The 23,758-nt window shown below is 36.1% G+C and overlaps 1 protein-coding gene across 2 annotated transcripts in view; it reads left to right on the forward strand.

The window, feature by feature from the left end:
* The first annotated feature begins 1,489 nt into the window (after positions 1-1,489).
* Positions 1,490-23,758, forward strand: part of trpm3 (transient receptor potential cation channel, subfamily M, member 3) — a 76,084-nt gene continuing 53,815 nt past the window's right edge. For both annotated transcript variants that reach the window (XM_066711171.1, XM_066711170.1), the window contains exons 1-6: positions 1,490-1,602; positions 5,454-5,533; positions 9,331-9,532; positions 9,928-10,141; positions 10,827-10,951; positions 17,152-17,323. In XM_066711171.1, the coding sequence (XP_066567268.1) occupies positions 1,555-1,602; positions 5,454-5,533; positions 9,331-9,532; positions 9,928-10,141; positions 10,827-10,951; positions 17,152-17,323 (841 nt within the window). In that variant the 5' untranslated portion in view covers positions 1,490-1,554. The remainder of the gene's footprint in view (positions 1,603-5,453; positions 5,534-9,330; positions 9,533-9,927; positions 10,142-10,826; positions 10,952-17,151; positions 17,324-23,758) is intronic.

Genomic DNA, 23,758 nt, shown 5'->3' on the forward strand with positions numbered 1-23,758 from the left:
TGGTTGTAAACCACACCTTACAATTTCAATTCCTCTAAGAATTTCAAGTATTTAAATGCAGTGGTTTAAAAACTGTACACACTGCCCTATATTTAGTGTTTCGGTTTCTGTTGTGCTGCTGTTTATTTACTGCACTGAGTATGTGAATTACGTTGCAGCTTTCAACACTGACTGTTAGCCCAGCAGGGATTCTGTGAATAGGTTCAGCAGTTCTTTTTATTTTCTCAAGAAACGCATAAATGTGTGGGATGGAAATGAACGTGTAAGAAAACAAATCTGAAAATTATTTCTGCCTGCCTTGGCATGGAGGCTTGTCAGTTTCTAAACTTGCAGGAGTCCTTTCGGGATGATGCAAGAGCTGTTGAATGATTTTTCATTTTCTTAGCGAAGCACACATTTTAATATTGATGCATTTTTAAAGAATCTTCCATGAAAAATCTTAGTATTGCGTGTGTGAATATGTATACATGGTTGATTGTAAATCCTTGTATGACAAAACAGAATATATTTTTATTCATTGTCAAGCAACATATGCTCCTAGTTTTAAACCATTATCCAGTGTATGATGTTATTTCAGAGCGCTTTCTAAATTATTATTTTTTAACTTGTATACCTAATATATATAACAAAAATTTGAAATACTGAATGCATTACTTAATACATGTATGTATTTTTAATCAATCCATGATCTTATGTCTGCAGGGATGTAAAGATTATTTGAAGGTCTAGCCTGAAAGAACATAGGCCTTGTTTTTAAAAATACTTTTTTCCTTCAAAATATTGGTACACAGACACAACTTTTCCTTATTTAAAAAAAAAAACAGCTTATTAATATGAATAGTATTATCTAGTCTCCCAATCTAACAGGTAGCTGTACTGGCACAATATCCCTGCCCTTTCTAATATTAACACTATTAAGGTACTCCACCCTGATCCCTAATTTAGTCTTTATTGACATGTTTAATCTTTATTCACATATATTCTAGACTTAAAATGTACTTGTACATTATACAGGCACTTTCTTTCCTCTTAATAATATAATAGTGATTGAGGGGTGTGGAGCAAGTGGAAAGCATAGTTTGCAGGTAAAGCTTCCTGGAAACGAAGTAGTTTAATTCATCAGAGATTACTAATATCTCCTTTATGTGCAGATTCCTACTAGCATTATAGCATGTTATTTCTGCAGGGATTTGGATTCTCATGGGGAATTATGAGATCTCTGGCAACGTTATCGCACTTTCACATGCGTGCTTTCAAAGACAAAAAAGCTAGAAAAATGTGCTTGCCAAGGCCTGTGCAAGTTAAATCCAAGTTCAGAGGATTTGTTGTTGTTGAGGCGTCAGATTAGAGGTTCAAACCGAGCTCCAGTTTTTTTGGCATGCCATGAATGTCTAAAGAACATCTAATGAGGCTAATCCTATAGCACATTCCAGGTACCTAATGGGCCCAAGCTCTCTGCTTACTTTAAACTCACTTGTTTAAGGACTGAATGAACAAGTTGTCAAGTGGCCAGTCAGGAGTGAGGTTAACAGAAGAGAAACCAGTCATGGAACCATGGTAGTTATTCATGGAAGCGTGCTTTCTCTAAAACTGGACAAGAGAGTAAGGTAAATATTGTTATTCTTAATTGAACAATTATTTTATAGTAAAGCAGTGGCATTTCCAATTTTTCATCCTTTATATTTGTTTGATTGTTTTCTTAATTCTTACTGAATTGATGTATTAATACCACAGGAATAACGCATTTTAGTTCTTAGTTCTGCTGTTAATCACGTTAGGGTTAGGGCTTGTTATCAACATCAGAATTCAGTGAAAGTGCGTGAGGTATTCATGTTATTCCTGTGAGATTCATACATTCATTTAATTAAGAATTTGTGCTCATTATTGTAAAGTGTCACTTGAATTAAATATCCAGGTATAATTTTTCCTTTTGTTTTTGTTTTCTGCAAAAAAGTTGTATAAAATATTAGTAGTAGTAGTAGTAGTAGTAGTAGTAGTAGTAGTAGTAGTATTTATTTCTTAGCAGAAACCCTTGTCTTATCATTGCAAGGAATTAAATATTTAATCCTGATATTTACTTGAGATAATAGGATAAAGAACAAATGCTAATGTACTCAAGACTGAAGATCCTTCTTAAACACACCATCTAACCATTAATCAGAAACTGTTCATTAATTGGGAATACCAGCACATAAATCCTTTATTTTTTCTGTGAATTTAATTAATTTGTTTTGATTAAACAAAAATATTGTTTAGTTTTAGAAAATATACTGGTTGTATGAAGAATAAATGTTTTACTCTTGTTTCAGAGCATAGCCTATACACTTTGCATTAAGTGACAACTCCAATAAGTGAGTTGACAAGTTTCAGGATTATTTATATGAATAACTAGACTATGGGTTGGATTAAATCAAAACTTTGACCCACCCGCTAATGGAAAACTACAGAATTGTACTTCATTTTTAGTAAGATGACACTTTCTTCTAATCATAAATGTAACCACTATGATGAATAGGTTTGTAGTTTGCTATTAGCGGGTGGGTCAAAATTTTGATTTAATCTGGCCCTATATCTTATAAGTGAAAGGATCAATTTCTGTAAAACATGTATGGCACTTGACATAATATACTAATACAGTTTGATCTTGCAGATATGAAAGACAAAATAAACCATATTGCTTGCTGCTAAAATTATTGTTCATTTATATATATATTATATTTCACAGATCAATACACCTAAATTAAATTTTCCATTCTGTTTTGTTGGGGGGCTTCATTTTTTGCTTAGCATTTACTTAACTCAGAAAATCCTAGCTATAAAGATACTTAAAGTGCATCTATATCGGGAAACTAGGAAAATATTATTTGTAACAGATTATTCTAGGATAGAACAATTGAACTGGTGTTTTTGCTGTCGTAACTGTCTTTAATGACATGACTGTGTGTCAATAAACTGTGATTAAAGTTACAGTAATCTTGCTTGAAGAACACTAAATTACAGTCCAGGAGGTTTAGAACCTATATTGACAAAATCCTTAAAGAGCAACGACAGGATATAAACTCAGCTGCAGAACAAAATTTTCTTTAAACGGGCATGGCATCTAAAGGGCTGTTAGGAATGTGTAAAGGTCTGACTGTGCTGGAGTAGCCTTGTGAATAAATCTCAATTAAACTTGAGGCTGTCAAATGTGTCACAATAATTTGCAGTCAAACAGTGTTAAAATTCATCAGCAAGGTCAACAAGGTTAAAAAAATATATGTTTCATTCTTATTATTCAGTCTCTTAATTTCTGCCTCAAATACTGAAAAATAGAATCTGTTGAATTATTTCACCAATATAAAGTACAGAAACTTGGTTAAGGCTTCATTGTATGGCTCCATTACGATTCTTTGTGACTCTAATGAGACGCACCTTACAGAATAACCTAGTGATCAACGCAAAATACTGCCTACTTTGTTTAAACAGTTCTAGCTATTCTTATATGTTCAACACACTGATATTTAATATGTTACAAATGTAAACAGAATTATATGTTTTCCCCTTTGATTAAATCAATTACATTAAAGGGAGATCCAACTAAGAGTCTTATATTACAGGCATTTATGATCTGACATACGTTTAATAACTAATACGCTTTTCTGTACTAATCTCCCTCCCTCAGAAAAAGTAAATTTGTTTAGTAAATCACATAAGTGGTTTCTTATGGTTATTCTGTTTTCCAGAAGAAAAATAAATACTAGTCATAATGTATCAGTGTATTCAAGGCTTCTTTCTATTCCACTACCTATAATTATCCTTCATTATTAGGGAACATAATTAGCAAGTATATTTGATGTGCTGTTAACATATTTCAGCCTGAACCATATAAAAACTTTGACCCTTCCATGGTGTAAAGTTGTTTAGGGTGTAAATGTGTCATAGAGGCAGTTTCCACAGAGGAACTGCAGAGGGTTATTCTATGATAGGTCAGACTAATTTATGATTGTATACCGGCGTAGCAATAAGTCACTGCACTGTCAAAGGGAAGCTCTCTGGCATGCTGAGTCACTGTGGCCAGGTTACCCTGAAAAAGTAGTCCCTGTCATATTTTGTAAAGAGTTATGATGTGTCGTGGGAATGCTCATGTTAGGGTAAGTGCTTGGCATTGACAAGCAGGCTCACATATGGAAGGCAGGGGAAGGAGAATTGGTGTGGGGGTTCAAAGGACTCGTGGAAAAGAATTTAGGTAAACAAGGACTGAGGGCTGCACTGCGCTACCTGATGTCACAGCAGCACAGAAGGTTGGTGTGTATCAGAGACAGCAGTGTTCCTGATGTCTGTGTAAATAAGTCATAAATCTGCTGCACAGCAAGCCCAGGAAGTGAAGGGTTTACCTCTCTCCTGCATAAAACTGATTCATCACATTGTTTCACTGAAAGCACAGATACTATGGCAATGAAGGTATTATATTTTCAGATTACCTCTTGTGTTGCAGGTCCAGTTAAAACATTACAAGGACTGGCTCTTAAAATGAAACATTTCACCATCTGAAACACCCAGGAGATACATGTTTTGAGAATGATCTGAGGTTTTGGAATTGGATACAAACAAATACAATTTCTTGGCAGCTTGTAATAAGCTGCTGGAAGTTAAATTCATACGTGTGTTTGCTCAAGACTTTGTACTCCAAAGCCACAATCAGAAAGGAGCTTTGGCTGCATATGACCTATACCGATTGTGGTCATGTCATTCCAGCATGCTATCAACCATTGCCCTGCAGTTTGTGTGTCTTTAGCATAATATACATTATGAAGTTTATCCTTATCTATTGAAACATCTAACTGAAAGAAACTCCAGTTGTACACTCACTTAGAATTTGCAACACAAATTACAATTTTCCAATTAAGTATTTCACAAGCATATATAACTTATCTTAAGCACTTTTATCTTGGGAAAATGTAGGTCTGGTTTTGAATTATATTATTATATAGATATACTATATAGTTACACAAACAAATATGATATATGACTTATATGACTTAACAATTTAAGTACATTACAATTGTAGGCACAGAGTTATTACTGATAATTATGTTTCAAGTGCAAATCAGTTTTGTTAACATTTGAAGTCCATGTGCAAAACATGTATAAAACAACAGAGTTTGAGAAATTGTGGGATATTTCAGAAATTCTGTATAGCTAATTAAAGTACATTTCTTATAATGTTTTAGGTTACAAAAATAACTATAATCACATTAAATGCTTCATATGGTTGAGAATTGCATTTGTATAGAAGCAAGCACTTCTAATATATTGCAATGTACCTGCGTTTTTATTAAACATGACTAACATGTTAGAGTGACTCATCTGGATAAAGCCTTCACCTTGTTGGTTATAAAGCTTCATCAGAGTGTTTTATTCTTTAATTAATCTCTGAACTAAATATTTACCTTCATATTCCCCATTTGTTCTAGGCACAGAAATCATGGATAGAGAGAGCATTCAGCAAGAGAGAATGTGTGCATATCATAGTGAGCGCAAAAGACCACCATAGGTAAGTTTTTTTTCTTTCTTTCTTTCTTTCTCTGAAACCTGCAATGAAAAAGAACAGTGTAACTGTGACTCATAGTTAGAATGTACATTAAATGCAGCACACATATGATGCAGCATGTACAGATATGACTTTATTTCAACCTTCATTTGTTTGATCTATTAATGGAAATCTGTCACAGGGGTATATAAAATAATATTAACGTCAACACCAATCACAAGCTCATAGTCCGCCATCTTTCTTGTATCCCTCAGTACACTTGAGCTGACACATAATGAATGAAAAATGCATCACTTCAGACTTTAATCATGTCATGAATGTGTTGCCTTCTTTGACTTTGAATACATGAACCATATTTTGCAGTGGTATTGTAATGTTTTGCATTCTTGACTGTTGCTGTTGTTGTACATTGATCAATAAAATCAATCTCCTAACAATGTATTTGAGTTAAGATCAGGACACATTGGGTTATTCACTTAATCTCATTTTAATGTAAATTTGCATTATTAACCATGGTTATCTATGCACAGAGACATAACACCAATTGATCATTGAAATGTTAATGTTTTATCATGATTGTTATTAGATTAAAGCTAAAATTGTCTAAAATTATCATTCACATTTTGTAACAGAGGCAGGATAGCACATATTTGATAAGCAGATTTAAAAAGTATTGCAAATCGAGTTTTGTAAGCAGGGTAAAAACAAATGCAGCCAACTGAGAATATTGGATGTTAGCAATGATCTTTTCCTGTAAATTATATTCTGTCACCTGGTGCCATATAATCTGCATTGCCTGGGGAGTTCAATTGATATCTGTTGTACTGTCCTGTTTATTAATTGTACAAAACAAATGAGAATGCATTGTGTAAACCTGAAACAGTTCAAGAGGGACAGAAGAACAGAAGTAAGAGGAGCACAAAGAACATTTCTTAAAATACTTTGAATTCCCAGGTTCATGTTTGTATTAAATAGAGAGTTTATTTAAACTACAGTTTGGGGTAGCTGCTGGTCTCAAACAACTATGAAAATGTCAAGAAAAAGCCTCTGGGGCCATACATCATTATAGAGACTGTTGTAGCCTTCATTAAACATTTGTCAGTTTGATTTACCTATATTGTATTTGGTACCACAGCTCGTATTATGGACATTTGCAGAGGTTGGTTTTTCATATGCTGCAGACTACAACGCATGCAAACACTGTGACGGAAAAAGAAGCACAACCAGATTTGAAGTAGCGTATAATGTTGCTTCACTGAACATAGGCCTACATGTATGAAATATTCACCAGAAATCCTGTTTAGCCTTGACAACCTTGACAATTATTGTATGATATTTTATATATTAGGACTATTATTTATATATTAATCAATCTGTTACTATGGAGGATTGTATTACGCAACTGAGAACTATTTTATTGGTGATGGAAATCTGCAATCTATGTCTTTATTGTTAATTTGCATATATATATATATATACACTCACCTAAAGGATTATTAGGAACACCTGTTCAATTTCTCATTAATGCAATTATCTAACCAACCAATCACATGGCAGATGCTTCAATGCATTTAGGGGTGTGGTCCTGGTCAAGACAATCTCCTGAACTCCAAACTGAATGTCTGAATGGGAAAGAAAGGTGATTTAAGCAATTTTGAGCGTGGCATGGTTGTTGGTGCCAGACGGGCCGGTCTGAGTATTTCACAATCTGCTCAGTTACTGGGATTTTCACGCACAACCATTTCTAGGGTTTACAAACAATGGTGTGAAAAGGGAAAAACATCCAGTATGCGGCAGTCCTGTGGGCGAAAATGCCTCGTTGATGCTAGAGGTCAGAGGAGAATGGGCCGACTGATTCAAGCTGATAGAAGAGCAACTTTGACTGAAATAACCACTCGTTACAACCGAGGTATGCAGCAAAGCATTTGTGAAGCCACAACACGTACAACCTTGAGGCGGATTGGCTGCAACAGCAGAAGACCCCACCGGGTACCACTCATCTCCACTACAAATAGGAAAAAGAGGCTACAATTTGCACAAGCTCACCAAAATTGGACAGTTGAAGACTGGAAAAATGTTGCCTGGTCTGATGAGTCTCGATTTCTGTTGAGACATTCAGATGGTAGAGTCAGAATTTGGCGTAAACAGAATGAGAACATGGATCCATCATGCCTTGTTACCACTGTGCAGGCTGGTGGTGGTGGTGTAATGGTGTGGGGGATGTTTTCTTGGCACACTTTAGGCCCCTTAGTGCCAATTGGGCATCGTTTAAATGCCACGGCCTACCTGAGCATTGTTTCTGACCATGTCCATCCCTTTATGACCACCATGTACCCATCCTCTGATGGCGACTTCCAGCAGGATAATGCACCATGTCACAAAGGTCGAATCATTTCAAATTGGTTTCTTGAACGTGACAATGAGTTCACTGTACTAAACTGGCCCCCACAGTCACCAGATCTCAACCCAATAGAGCATCTTTGGGATGTGGTGGAACGGGAGCTTCGTGCCCTGGATGTGCATCCCACAAATCTCCATCAACTGCAAGATGCTATCCTATCAATATGGGCCAACATTTCTAAAGAATGCTTTCAGCACCTTGTTGAATCAATGCCACGTAGAATTAAGGCAGTTCTGAAGGCGAAAGGGGGTCAAACACAGTATTAGTATGGTGTTCCTAATAATCCTTTAGGTGAGTGTATATATATATATATATATATATATATATATATATATATATATATATATATATATATGCCTTTGCATTTTTTAACTGGTTTCTGGGGGTGGAGGAGGGACACAATTTTGTTTAAGTAAAGAAAATGATCATATACAAATCATTCCTATAGCTTTTTGTATATCTTTAACATTATTTTCTTTAATAAGTGAGAACTGCCATTCAACTGTTGTTGTAAAATCACTAAGGAAGGCTGTAGGATTGAAATTCCTTTAGCCAGGTTTTACATAGTTTCATCTGAAATCCTACAAAGCAAAAAGTTTTTTGTTCTTTTACCCTTCCCCTGGGAATAAACAAACCATTGTAAGAGAACCATCAAATATCCTTTCTATAGACATTGACTTATCAGTGCAAATACTTAAGATTCCCCACTATAATAATATACATGAAGAACTGTGACTTTTCACAGTTTATTAATAACTCAAAATAGTGTTTATTTCTTTGATCGGTCATAACAAAAGATATAGGAACCTTTTTTTAAAATAATTAAGAACAGCATTCTATATACATCTAACACTATTAATCCAAGCCTTTCTGTAAAATAGATAGTTGTTTGTCTACAATGACAAATGCAAAAGGAATTCTTTCTCAAGTGCTCAAGCTCACACATCAGTTGTATTTATCCACAGTGGCAGTATTTGCAACAGTGAGAAATAGTATTCATATTTTCATGTGAGAATGTTTTTCTCTCTGATATTCTCCAGATCATGTGTGATTTAATGCAAATAACTCATTTATTTTGTTTCAGATTTTTTCCCTAATATTTTTTCTATTTATTAATTTTGCCTTTATTAGTACCTTTACCACATTGTTATTATAAGTTATTATAATGATGTATGTACTATTGTTATTAGGAACAAGCACTTCACTGCTTTAAGAGACATTTGGCATTTGCTGTCTGTCCCCAAATTTGAATTCATATAAAATGAATATGTCCATTCCCTCTTGTTTGCACAAAATATCCACTTCTGTTTTCTGCAGATGTGAACCCACTGAATAATAATAAATGGAATATTTATGTAGCAGAATGCAAGTGTAAATGCGTTGCCTCATGTTTTCACAGGTGCTGCTGTGGACGACTGATAGGTCAACATGTTGGACTGCCTCCAAGCATCTCGTCCAGTCAGAACGACAAAAATGAAAGACTCACCAAAAATGACAGTCTCCCAGAGAAGTGGTCCATTAGCAAACACACGCAGCTCAGTCCCACCGATGCGTTTGGAACCATCGAATTCCAAGGAGGGGGACATTCAAATAAAGCAATGGTGATTTTATATATTTTCTCCAGAATATATGAAGTGGAATTTAAAATGCACAGTTTGATTTTATAAGTGCAAATTCACTGTGCGATATTTGAATATATAAATCTATATTCTTAATCTATATGATATTTGTCTGAGCAGTACTGTTTGGGAAACATCATTACAGCAGATAAGTCAATGACACCCTATTTATAAATCCAACACACCTTAGCAACATAGAGTATGATGATTAGCAAATGTCTTTTCAAATAGAAAAGCCAGAATTCTTTAAGAATGCATTTCTAGGGTTGGTTCTGACTTCTGACTATGTATTTTCCTCATTATAAAATCTAATGATATGATTTTTTTTTCTGATTAGCCAATTACCAACTGTTTGTTCCTATATTTACCTCTTGTAGTATGTCCGTGTTTCATATGACACAAAGCCTGATCTCCTCTTACACCTGATGACTAAAGAGTGGCAGCTTGATCTCCCCAAACTACTGATCTCGGTGCATGGCGGTCTGCAGAATTTTGAACTGCAACCAAAACTCAAGCAGGTCTTTGGGAAAGGTCTGATCAAGGCTGCTATGACAACTGGGGCTTGGATCTTCACTGGGGGTGTTAATACAGGTAAAAATAGTATGTCCAATAGACTAGCATTCTGGCTGCAATGTTGTCTAATTTATTTTTAAGTATTTCATATTAAGACTGTGTGAGCTGTGCAGCATTGAATTCACAGTTTTACCATGTCAGTGGTCTTGTGTTCCTGCCAGTCCATGTCTAACAGAATACTATCAACTTACAAGTCTCTGCATTTTTACCAAATTGATAATAATAATAATTGTATTAACAGATATTCACAGTATGGCATGTCCTTTAAATCTGTTTTTTTATTTATCCAAGGAGTATACAAGCCATGGTTAAATCTAATACTTTGGCTTAATGCAGTTAAGGTCCTTGGCTCATTAACTGGGCCTCTACAATGGAAATTGTTTAATTAGTCAGGTAGAGTTAATAAACAGAGACAAGGATAATTAACTGACCTTAGGTTGATTGGACTGGGGAAATAATTAAATAATCAATAACTCTGCCACCCAACTCCATAAAACCAGCTTTCATTATGTGATGTGCAAAATTGAAAAGACTAACATTACAGATATATATATATATATATATATATATATATATATTATATATATATATATATATATATATTCCTTAAAAAAATGCTTTTTTGTAGACTTTTTTAAATTTAAGTCTAGGTTAGGTAGAGAGGTATATTACCATGTATTGATTTACTTTGGTCCTATTACAGGAGTCATCCGTCACGTTGGGGATGCATTAAAAGACCATGCTTCTAAATCAAGAGGGAAAATCTGCACAATTGGCATTGCTCCCTGGGGAATAGTGGAAAACCAGGAGGACCTCATTGGGAAAGACGTAGGTGGTTCAGTGCTTTTGAAAGACTTTTCACATTCGAAATTACAAGCTTATTAAAACATGGTTGCCTTTTTGTTGTATTCTAATTATTATATTGTGGATATAACCACAGAAAATCCTATTGTTTTATGTCATTTAAAAAAGGAAGTCTTTTTGTTTCACTGAGAAAATACAGCCTAAGAAATCGTGTGTGAGTGTGTGTGTTTTCTGAGTTCTGGAACCCACTCTGACATCTTCCTTCTGCAGTGGTTGATGAATTATTGCAAAGATGTGAGCTTGTAATTGTTATGAGTTTATGTATTGAGTCAGCATTAGTACTGTCTCTATCACTTTCACAATTTTCCCACTATACCAAACTAATCTGATCATTACCAGTTGTTAAGGACCCTTTACCCCTTTATGTTCATGAACATACATGTCCGGACAGAAGAGCAAGAAAATAACAACTCAATTTAAATAGTACATTTTTCCATGAGGATCGATCGTGCTGCTTTTTTCAACACTACAGTCTTATGGAGGTCTGTTTGGGTTGCACTCAAATGAATTGGCCTCCCCTGGAGCGCTGGAGGGCAGTTACTTGCCAGTGATCCCCCAGTGGCGTTATAGATCCAACACCGGACCTGACCTATATGTGTAGGTGAAGCAATGTCAGCATGTTTTCAGAAGTTAACCATTACTCCATACAGGACTTTCCCAACAAACAGGAATTCATTCAGAATAACACAAAACAAACACACAAAAATGGCACCAAGGTGAAAATGGTACTAAGCACTGAACCTTGAGCAAAACCTCCTTCAATACAGCAAGGCAGCACACAACCACAGTCATCTGAATGGTCAGTCTTCAGTAAGGCTCGTATCCTGCTTTTCTCTTGAAGCTTTACATACTGTAGGTAAACCCAAGCTTGACCCTCCTGGCCTGAAGCTGAAGCTGCTAAAATATTACTGGATGAACAAAGAGGATCAGATATTCAGAGGAGGCATAATTCACATATTATTAAATGCTCCATAATTATGTTTAATGTTTCTTACATGCAGCCCCAATATCATTTGAGTCTTGCATTTAGCACACAGTAGTGTAAGGGTGCTAACTCATTTCAATCTTGCTATGATATTTTGTAATGATAATGAGTGCAATTCTAATGATAATCATTTACAGATTGTGCTAAACACAGTTTCTATATTAAGGTGGATCAGAGCTTGATCAGATTTTTGAAATGCAGGAACTCTGTATACTTCATCTGGTTCGCCGGCGTCAAACATGCAGACCGCAGGTATTTAAAGACAGGCAAAAGCCTTTAGAGGTTTTTCGGGAGGAAGACGTATGAAAGCTGTATAGATTAACAGCATGAAGCATATTTAACCTCGCAGACATAATTGATGCTGTTTTAGGAGTTACATCGAAGCGCACTCATGCCTTACCAAAACGTCTGAAGCTGCGTTTAGCGGGTTCAGCAAATAGTAGGTAACATTATCGATGTAGACAAGTCTGGTTAAGCACAGATAAACAACGAAAATGTGACTTACATTATTTACAAAGATTTGCACTTTCAAATAAACAATATAATGTTGAACCGTGCATTCTGCTTTTGTGTCTTTATAGTGAGGTGTAGTTTGTGTGCAATTAGGTTTTTATTTATTTATATTATTGTTAAAAAATATGTAAATACTCGTATTTCTCCAGCACCCCAGTTACAAACTGCTGTAGCATTGAGAAGCGCCCTAGTCCATTGTTTAAGCTGCAAGTTTTTTTTTTAATACTCTTGAGTTGCTGCTGCGGTGTTGCCTATTTGAGCATGTCTGATTTGACTGTTTAAGTTGTACCGCTATTGGGTATGAGAAAAGCGTGTTATCAATGCAATTGATTATTGGCTAATTATTATTATTATATTATTTTTGTAGTTGAGGAGTTAAAGAAACGCACACCAGTTCAATTATCTGGAAAGGCTGTGTCCTTTGTGAGGTTTTATCTGATCCAATGTGCCCTGTTCTTGGCGGACATCTTTTCGTATGACGGACTACACATGATCGTGTCGGATCCAGTGGCAGCAATAAGCACTGACATGAACATGCAGTGGGAAATGTAGTGGACAACTAAGCTTATTTAATTAATAAAGTCATCAGCAATACCACAGTATAGTTTTCTGAAAGGTTTATGACTGTCATTGAGTCATTAGAGCGGTAGAAGTTCAAATAGCCGCATCAGAGACGGACGAGCTGGTTTATGTCAATAGGAAACTCTTATTTACCGCACACGCTGCTTAATAATCGGATCAAAAAAATCGGATCAGTGGAGCCGGATCACGATCTGCTTCATACAACGCTTTTTCATGATCCGGATCCAGTGAGCCTGGATCCGATCATGTTTTCTGATCCTGTTAGTACAACCGGCCCCAGATGAATGTTGGAAGGGCATTATACTTCCTTAGAACCTGTATTACTCCCATGTGATTTTCTCAGCTATTAGGATTGTTAAGAAAGCTACAGATGCTTGATATTTTAATGTAGGAAAATTGTATAACTGCCTGTAAGAATAGAGCACATCATTAATCCTTCTTCAAATGATCAGGCAGCTTCAGATTGTGCCAGATTGAAATTGTTTCTGCTTTGCTGAGATTTCTGATGAGTCTACCACCACCAAGTATCACTCAGTCAGAGTAACCCTTGGTACATTAAGGCATTCTGGTTGCTTCATCTATTCAAAGATTTTCAGCCCATGAAGACCTCATCCCCCCCACACCATAACAGAACCAATTTCATACTTGACTGTAGACATATAAACTGAGAAACACACATAATAGCACAGTGGATGACACTGTATATATATATACAGTGAGGGAGAAAAGTATTTGATCCCCTGCTGATTTTGTACGTTTGCCCACTGACAAAGAAATGATCAGTCTATAATTTTAATGGTAGGTGTATTTTAACAGTGAGAGACAGAATAACAAAAAAAAAAAACGCATTTCAAAAAAGTTATAAATTGATCTGCATGTTAATGAGGGAAATAAGTATTTGATCCCCTATCAATCAGCAACATTTCTGGCTCCCAGGTGTCTTTTATACAGGGAATGAGCTGAGATTAGGAGCACTCTCTTAAAGGGAGAGCTCCTAATCTCAGCTCGTTACCTGTATAAAAGACACCTGTCCACAGAAGCAATCAATCAATCAGATTCCAAAATCTCCACCATGGCCAAGACCAAAGAGCTGTCCAAGGATGTCAGGGACAAGATTGTAGACCTACACAAGGCTGGAATGGGCTACAAGATCATCGCCAAGCAGCTTGGTGAGAAGGTGACAACAGTTGGTGCGATTATTCGCAAATAGAAGAAACACAAAATAACTGTCAGTCTCCCTCGGTCTGGGGCTCCATGCAAGATCTCACCTCGTGGAGTTTCAACGATCATGAGAACGGTGAGGAATCAGCCCAGAACTACACGGGAGGATCTTGTTAATGATCTCAAGGCAGCTGGGACCATAGTCACCAAGAAAACAATTGGTAACACACTATGCCGTGAAGGACTGAAATCCTGCAGCGCAGGCAAGGTCCCTCTGCTCAAGAAAGCACATGTACAGGCCCGTCTGAAGTTTGCCAATGAACATCTGAATGATTCAGAGAACTGGGTGAAAGTGTTGTGGTCAGATGAGACCAAAATCGAGCTCTTTGGCATCAACTCAACTCGCCGTGTTTGGAGGAGGAGGAATGACCCCAAGAACACCATCCCCACCGTCAAACATGGAAGTGGAAACATTATGCTTTGGGGGTGTTTTTCTGCTAAGGGGACAGGACAACTGCACCGCATCAAAGGGACGATGGACGGGGCCATGTACCGTCAAATCTTGGGTGTGAACCTCCTTCCCTCAGCCAGGGCATTGAAAATGGGTCGTGGATGGGTATTCCAGCATGACAATGACCCAAAACACACAGCCAAGGCAACAAAGGAGTGGCTCAAGAAGAAGCACATTGAGGACCTGGAGTGGCCTAGCCAGTCTCCAGACCTTAATCCCATCGAAAATCTGTGGAGGGAGCTGAAGGTTCGAGTTGCCAAACGTCAGCCTCGAAACCTTAATGACTTGGAGAGGATCTGCAAAGAGGAGTGGGACAAAATCCCTCCTGAGATGTGTGCAAACCTGGTGGCCAACTACAAGAAACGTCTGACCTCTGTGATTGCCAACAAGGGTTTTGCCACCAAGTACTAAGTCGAAGGGGTCAAATAGTTATTTCCCTCATTAACATGCAAATCAATGTATAACTTTTTTGAAATGCGTTTTTCTGGATTTTTTTTGTTGTTATTCTGTCTCTCACTGTTAAAATACACCTACCATTAAAATTATAGACTGATCATTTCTTTGTCAGTGGGAAAATGTACAAAATCAGCAGGGGATCAAATACTTTTTTCCCTCACTGTATATATATATATTTTTTTGCTTTGCTTATCTCACTGAGTAGTATTTGGAATGAATCATTTACATGATGAATAACAGCATGGGGAATCTCATTATGCAGGTCCTGTTTTTATGTTTTTGTGGTTAAGTTTGATTCATTGTTTTGTTCTGTTTTTCTAAAATGAAGTAAGTTGACACTAAGTGGATCAGAACCTGCAAACACTGCATAGGAATTTAGTTAATGTAATCATAAGTATTCTTCTGGGAATCATTTCTAGTATTCTGTAGCGAAAAAACTTTTTTTTAATCAAATTAATGTTGCTAATGACATTTTGGTTGAAGTGCTTGATAAATTTCATGCAAAAATGCTCAAACATCTCACCTAATTAGCAGGGTTTTTAAGTAGTCCCATAGGTGTAAATACTGTTGCTTTGCCTGATATGTGTGATCCCTGGCTCTTTTGTGAAATTTAAAATATTAAATAACTTATGAGTGTTGTAAATGCACTTAATTAATTGAAACAGACATGACAAATCACCATCACTGCTGTCTGAAAACAAAAGCTCACTTTTATTTATATAGCACATAAGTACATAATAATTGCAGTTTTATTAAATCTGTATCCACATCGGTCTGGCCTTATCCAAAAGAAAGCTATGTGAGAAGAATGTAATATAGCATAGTCAGCTATCTTCACTGGACAAATGAGGAAACTGAATAAAGAAAGTGGGGCTGCATAATTCACTTTTCCCTGGATCATCCTTGCACAGGTTTTCAGAGCACTTTCTTCAGGCCCAATCCAATCTACCTCTTTCTTTAATTAAATAAAGTACATATGTGTCATTATCTCTTTCAGCAAGGGGATAATGTAATTTAGGTTAACCCAACAATGTCAAACTCTAATCTTTGAAGGCCATTGAGTCTTTTGCTTTAAATTTCAATTTCACTTCATATATGACTTATTTTCCCACGTTAACATATTTAACATTTACCAGGTCTAATGAAGATGACTATTTAAAATATTACAGTTAAACAAGGTGAATTATCTATTAAAAAAACTGAGACCTTGAAATAAGTTTTTAATTTCAGCCCTTAATGAGACCAATAATGAGACCAATTAAGCAATTAACAGCCAGATCAAGGATTGAGTTTTCCTTTGTATTTAAATTAATTTCGGTTGGAAGTTATTGTTTTTTCCCCCGATGAATTTGTAATCTTTATTTCTACAAATAATTTATCAGTGACATAAAATATTGTCCTTCATCTCCAGTAAACTCAATATTATAGATTTGTTTCACCTAGGAGCTGAACCACAGCATTTATTTTACTGTCATTTCCCAAACTTTGTATACTTTTACCTTATGTGCAGCTTGTTCAGTTCTCTATATTCAGAATCTAATTAATTTGTGGGGTCTGGAAAATGGGCCTGGCAAGTCTTGGCAGGTGCCTGCATCTTGAGAATATAACGTTTAATTAACCTCCTTACACCCGGAACAGTGTGACTGAGTGATATTTCCATTGCCTTATTGACTATTCATATCATGGCTAATATGTCAAGACATTTTGTTTCTTTTCAATTTTGAATTATAATTTGCTTTCATTTCGATTTCTGTAATAAGAAACTTCACCACATGTCCTACAAAATCCCACAACCTAACTGAGCTTTGTTTGTGCTAGAATCCTTTGAATCCACATTACGAGATTTGGTAGTTAAAATAATGCCCATTCCCTTTATCTTTTCTATAGCTGCATATGTGGCATGAAGTTAGAGATTCAGTTCTTATTACTCCATGTGTTTCTTTTCCATTCTTCTAGGTGGTCAGACCCTACCAGACGATGTCAAACCCTCTAAGCAAGCTTACAGTCTTGAACAGCCTGCATTCTCACTTTATACTGGCTGACAATGGCACAACAGGGAAGTATGGGGCTGAAGTGAAGCTACGCAGACAACTAGAAAAGCACATCTCACTGCAGAAAATTAACACCAGTAAGTATAAACCCAGAGAGAAACCACGGCCCTGCAGAGACATACAGCTCACAGCTCACAGTTCCCACTTCTAGATGCAATAATGAATTTAGTCACCAAAACTAGAAGCAATTATACAAAAACAGGCATTAAATAAGAAGCTTTATGGACAACTCACTGAGCTTGATTATGTATGAGGGACAGTTGTGCTTTTTCTTCTTGTAATGCACCAGAATTATACCTGTTAAAGTGCTGCAATGAAGCAAAAACATGATTACATTAAGGATGAATCCTAATGTTCACTTTTTTTTTTTTTAGATTTTTGAGAATATATATATAGATCCTAAAATGTTTCCCTTTTTTTTCTTCATTCAAGTAATAAATCACATTTAGCACCCTGTTGCATTTATCTTGTCATTTTCAATTTTCAGTGCATTACTGAACCAGGGAACCTGCCACTTATATAAACAAAAATTACTTCTGCTCCTGTTGAGAGTTTATACACTTTACCATTTTAAATAAATTCCTTGACAGCTGTTATGCAACACATTTGTATTTCACTACAAGGTAAAAGGTAGTATGGATGTGTATATACAAAATGAGAAAGAAAATATTTTTCAGCTGAAATTGAGGCTAGCAAATCAATGTATGATTGATGCCATCTAGATGGTAGTAATTGGTCAAGAGACAACATACAGTAAAACTAAGAACAAAGGAGACTGAAGTGAAGGTATAAGGTGTAATGTGTTGATTTCAAATATTCTAACAGTATTTTAAAAGTCTGCTTAAATCATCATTAATATTTGTGATGTATTGTTTTAATGTAATCCTAAACAGTGTTATGGTAAGGGGATAGGTATGAAAATAAACTGATATTGCATTATCAAGGCAGCTTTTATAGCTTTTAAAAAAATTGCAAAGTGAGTATTTTTCCTCAGAATCGAATTGCTTGCTTTTTAAACATGTAGCCATCAGTGTGAGATGGTTTCAGTGTGGCTGGATTCCTGCAGAATTGCTTTCTGTATTCTAAAATGTAAGATACCAAAGATTGCTTAGCTTTCGTTCTGGTGTAAACAGGATTTGTTCATCAGTCAGCTTTTACTGTTGGCATATTTAATTTAGTAACAATATATTAGATAGTAAAAGCAGGGGAAATAAGAAACCAATTGAGAATATGAAATGTATTTTCAATATAGACTGTATAAATATGTTTTTTTGTTGAACATGAAAAAGATACAATCCAATAGGATGTTTTAAATGTTGTGAATGCATAATATAATTTATTAAAGATTCTAAGCATGGGAAACCAAAAAAATGATATATTAGTTGAATAAAGTCAAAACTCAACCAAGCAATTAAAATTAATTATTTGAAATGTAGGCAATCCGTCTTACTGGCAAATCTACTTGATAATGTAAGAAGGATATTTTCCACCCTCGAGCATTTTAAATTCAAGCACTTTGAATCCTAAGTGGCCCACGAACTGCTCTTAAGAAACACAAGTGAGTGTTTGGCAAGGTTGATTTCCATTCCACATACGATGCCCGCACATAACAGTGCCAGGTCTATAGATAATCTTTCCTGATATGTTGCTTTTTTTCAGACATGTATAGCAACAGAGGAATACCACTCAAAGTATGCTTCAGACACCTGCACTTAGCCTATACATGAATTGAGTGATCCACTGCTTCCCTATCTGTGCATTTGAGTTAACTCTCAATTGAAAGAAAGTCAAGGAAATTGGCAAGTTCGTTTCTTAAGTGGTTTCCAAGATGAGTTCATATTACATACCTTAAGTCTACATCTCTAATGAAACTCTTTGAGAAATGCAATCACAGACTCTAGGGGGTCTTCCCCGGGCTAAACAGAGAGCTGTCTCAAGATTTTTGGGAGACCAAAAGGAACCAGAATGGGAGGCTCTCAGTGTCGGCCTCTTGCCTGACTGTTCATCCGCTCATGTGACCCGTGGGCTTCCCTTTGTCATCCTATGCCTGAGAATATATGAAGGGGGCTGGGAAGGCAAAGGGACGTTCAACTGTCATCACTGGCATCTCCTTTGATCATTGCCTCATCTCCAAATGCTTCATGTGCTCGTTCATGTCCAATTTCTTTCTCACATCCTTTGTGACATTGATGCGTTCTCACATCTGTCTAGCTCATGAGCGATGCACCCTGATTTGTTTGTCCAGTGGGTCTGAAATGTCAAAGACAGACAGAATAGCAAGTTGCATCCCCATCGCTGAAAAATGCCGTTTGATAGAGAAAACAGAGGGGAGAGACTGCCATTTTTTAAATGCAATTGACTTTTTCCAGAGGTACTTCAGAGCAGGCTAGGAAATACAAATTGAAATAAAGGGATGAGTCATGACTGTAACATTTTTAAATGCAGAATACATAGCTGTGATTCCAATGAAGTTTCTGTGAAAACCTTTAACAAAGAGGCAAGTGGTTGCTACAGAGAGGGAAAAATATAGTTTATCTGTAGATGAGGCTCACATCAGAACCTATGAGTTTAATGAATAATTACCATCGCCTCGGGTAAGTTTCTATTTTGAATGTAGGTCACTTGCATAATCACAGGAAATGCAGGAACTCTGGGAAACCTTTTTGATTTAATCAATTAAAAGTGCATGATAGCAAAAGTCATCTGTCATGCCTTTTTCATCCAAAACAATCATTTTTTTAAATCATTGTAACCAAATATCTTTTCTGTCATGTTCTGGTGCAAATTAAAAGTAGATCCCTCAACATTAAAATGTATTGCTGATAGAGATTTTCAGAAAATGATTTCTTGTCTTGATCTGAACTACTCCCAAATCATTTTGAAACCTAGAAAATTTCTAAGAATTGTTTTGTCTTCTGTGGTTGCAAATTAAGAGTTAACATATATTCTTGAAGGTATGATCAGCGGTCCACAGTTAACATAGCAAGTTTTTATCAGTCTTATCTGCCAATTAACAGTTATGGAATGTCATGCCTTTCAGAGTTCAAAGAAATTAACATAATTTTGATATAACTGGGGGATTCCTAGAGCAGAATATCAGTTGAGCAATATCATTAAGAACAGAAATAATCTACAGTGTATGGTAATGATAAAAGAAGAAAGACAAATGCAGTGTGTAAGTTCAGAGTAGTCATAGCCCAGTGGTCAAAGATAAAACAATGTCAATTCTAATGTTGTGTTTGAAAAGATTTTAATTTGGTTCCTTCCTTCTGCCATGTTATGTCAAATCTTGTGAGAAAATGTGAAATGAGAAGAAGTCAGGAATAGGAGAATATTTGTGCAGTGGAGACAGGCATGTTCATGTGCCAGAGGAATCTAAAAAACAAAGTCTGATTTATGCACTCAGATTTCCACAGGAATGCATTGGAGCAGTCATGTGCATTTCATCAGTCAGGGGCTTGTGCAGTATAACCCTAACCATTACTCCACCCCAGAAACAAACCGGCAGCTCAAGATGACCAACTGAGGGGCTTATTGATTTTTTGTCACCGGTGGACTTTGAATGACAAGTCATAGAGTTACTAGGAGTATTTGTGTATGTTTTTAGAAAGCAGTGAGGAGTAGCTTGTTTTGTTCTGGTGTATGCTATAGATATTTCTGCCACAAAGGGACTGCATTTTAAAAATATGTTTCCTAAAGCAGAAACATTAACTGACCCATAATAAGTCTCTCTACGCTGGAGTCTTTCAAAAACAAGATTATAGCTTAAAGAAAGCTACAATTGGCCACAGATCCTTTTCTTATTCTGGCCTTTTGATGTTTGTTATGCACTGAGACAGCCTCTTTTTATTTGTCATGTAGGACAATATTAGTATTTAGTGAGCAACACAGAAAAAGCAACCCATCAAAATGTATTAAATCTAACTCATTAAATTAGTTGCAGAAGAATTTGAAAAAACACCTCAATGTGCACGTAATAGCCAATGGTGATTCAGATCAGATAAACTGGTTTACAATTCACAAAGGAGTTCGGTATTATCTCTACTTCCCAGGAAGAAAGTCAGGATTGGGAAGTGAGGGAAAGGAAGGCTATCTTGTGAGATTTACTTATCCACAAAGCAAACACACCTGCAATCCCTGGTTTGTGCTGAAGGTCATTTTGATAGTAATTGTGTGTTTGTACCGAAGGAAGCAAAGGGGGAGAGAGGGTTTTAAAAATTCACCCTAGAGATTGTGCCGTGCAGAACAGCAACGGTCTTTACTGCAGTTGTGGAGAGATAAGTGGTGTGTGTGATAGCATGGCTGCACCCAGGCACTCTCCATTAATGTACCCATGAACACTCAAGGAACACCATATTTAGAGGCAAAGAAGTTATAAAAAATAAATTGTATGTTAACTTATTTTTTACCATTTTGAGTCACATATTTTTTTCTGTTAACTCCTTGCTAATGTCATATTCCCAACTGTTAATAAACTAGACTTACTACTAGGACTCGGGTACTGACACAGGAAAGATGTGGGCAGCTTACATGTGTCCACTTTGATGTACAACATTAAACCATTTGCTTATTTTTACAGTGAAAACTGTAGTGCAAACGGCAGGACTCAAATGGAGGTCTGAAGTAGTCTCTGTGATAACAGCCTAGCTTACAGGCAATCTATTAAGTTACAGGGTTCAGTATAGCACACCAAACTGATTGATTGTAATCAAGACTGTAATCAGGTTCAGGAAGCAAAAGGAAATTATCCATTCTAATTACAATTTAAAAAATGAAGGGGACTTCACTGTTCAAGTTAATGGATGTCCAGGAATCAAGATATAAAGTAATGTAGGTGGGAAACATTGAATAGTAGAACTGGATTTCTGCTATGTTTTTCCATTTGGGGACTGAGGTACTTTTGGAAAATTTGAAAATATTTTGACAAGGAGCTTTATTGTCAATACCCACTGGCACCCTTCAAGAGTAGTACTGAGGGCATCTTTTGACCTTACTAGTTGCTTTCTTAAGAAAGACTAAAAGATTAATTCTTCATAACAAATCTTCTTGCATATTGATGCATCCAACTGGCCCTATAATTTGGTCTCAAAGATTTTTAAATGTACATTTTGGCTTTTGGTTTTGCATTCTGAACATCTGTTTAAAAGTATATAATTAAAAAGCACACAGCAGATGAAGAGAGATAGTGACCTGTCCAGTGCTGATAGATTTGAAAGGTTCAAGGTTTCTCCATGGTAATAAGTATAACATTTTTTTCCCCAAGCTGCTCATAATATCAGTGTTTTGTTTATGAAGGTTTGTTAAGTATAGCTTAACATATGTACACATTTTTGGGGAGAAATGTTGTATTAAGTTAACAAGCTCTGAAACATTTCCAACTCTAAACAATGATTCTTAAAAGAAGCTTTACTTATTTGCAATTAAAAAATGTGTACACATTTAACAATAACTTGACTAAGACTGAACACTTTACTTACAATGTAAGGAACGTGTAGCCACGATACAGCACTTGATTCCTGCAATAATAATATCTGAAGACGTTTCAAGATAAATACATTTATATCTCAGTGTAACTACAATTTAACAGTGGGTGGTATAGGAATAAGTAATGTTTCTGGGGGAGAAAAAATAAGGGGAGGTCATTGTTTGTTTGGCTTTACTTTACAGTGTAGTTTTTCCAGACTCCCACAGCTCTTTGTGCAATAAGAATTGCCTCCTGTCTTCAGTCCTTCAGGCACCTCTTCTCAGTTTCCACTTGTGACCTCTGATCCTTGTTTCATTGTCCTTTATTGAAGAAGACCTTTGTGGATGTTGAATATGTGAATGAAATCCTTTCACAGTCTCCCCTGCTGAGAACTTAAGAGGTTCAGTTCCTTTAACCTGTTCATGTGACATTCCTCTGAGGTTTGGGATTACTCTCGTCACTCTTCTTTAAACTCCTGCCAGGACATCAATGAGAAGCTTTAGAGCAAGACATGATGTAACGTCTCTCAGAACGTCGATATCCAGAGGGATTCACTCACAAATGTATAAATCATTCCAAATGGCAGCGGCAGAAAGCAAAATATTAGGAAAAACAAAATATTATGAACAAACAAGGAGTGGAAACTGAAATCTAAGTAATGGGTTTTAATACTTTCTTAAATGGTGGCCTAAGGACTTTGGGGTGCCAGTTTTTCATTGTACTATTATACAGGTTGACATTTTCTAGTGGTAAACTCAACATAAAACCTTTCATAAACTGAAAAGATTTAAGGCTTTTAAATCATATACATCAGTCTGAGCCCATTTGTATTCTACAACAGAAATAGTAAGTTGAGAATCCAAGACAAATACCTTGAGGAGGGCTATAAACCGAGTGTCTAGCTGCCGTGAAGGAATTACAGTTTTTGAACAACCCTCTTTTATTGAAAGTATAAGCAAGTGGGGAGTGATCTGTTTGAGCACAGATGGCAGCCTTATGATCACTTATGAATGTGTGACATTCATCTTTGAATTAGCCATCTCTTACT

Source organism: Amia ocellicauda, chromosome 8 (genome assembly GCF_036373705.1).
Source record: "Amia ocellicauda isolate fAmiCal2 chromosome 8, fAmiCal2.hap1, whole genome shotgun sequence".
NCBI lineage: Eukaryota > Metazoa > Chordata > Actinopteri > Amiiformes > Amiidae > Amia > Amia ocellicauda.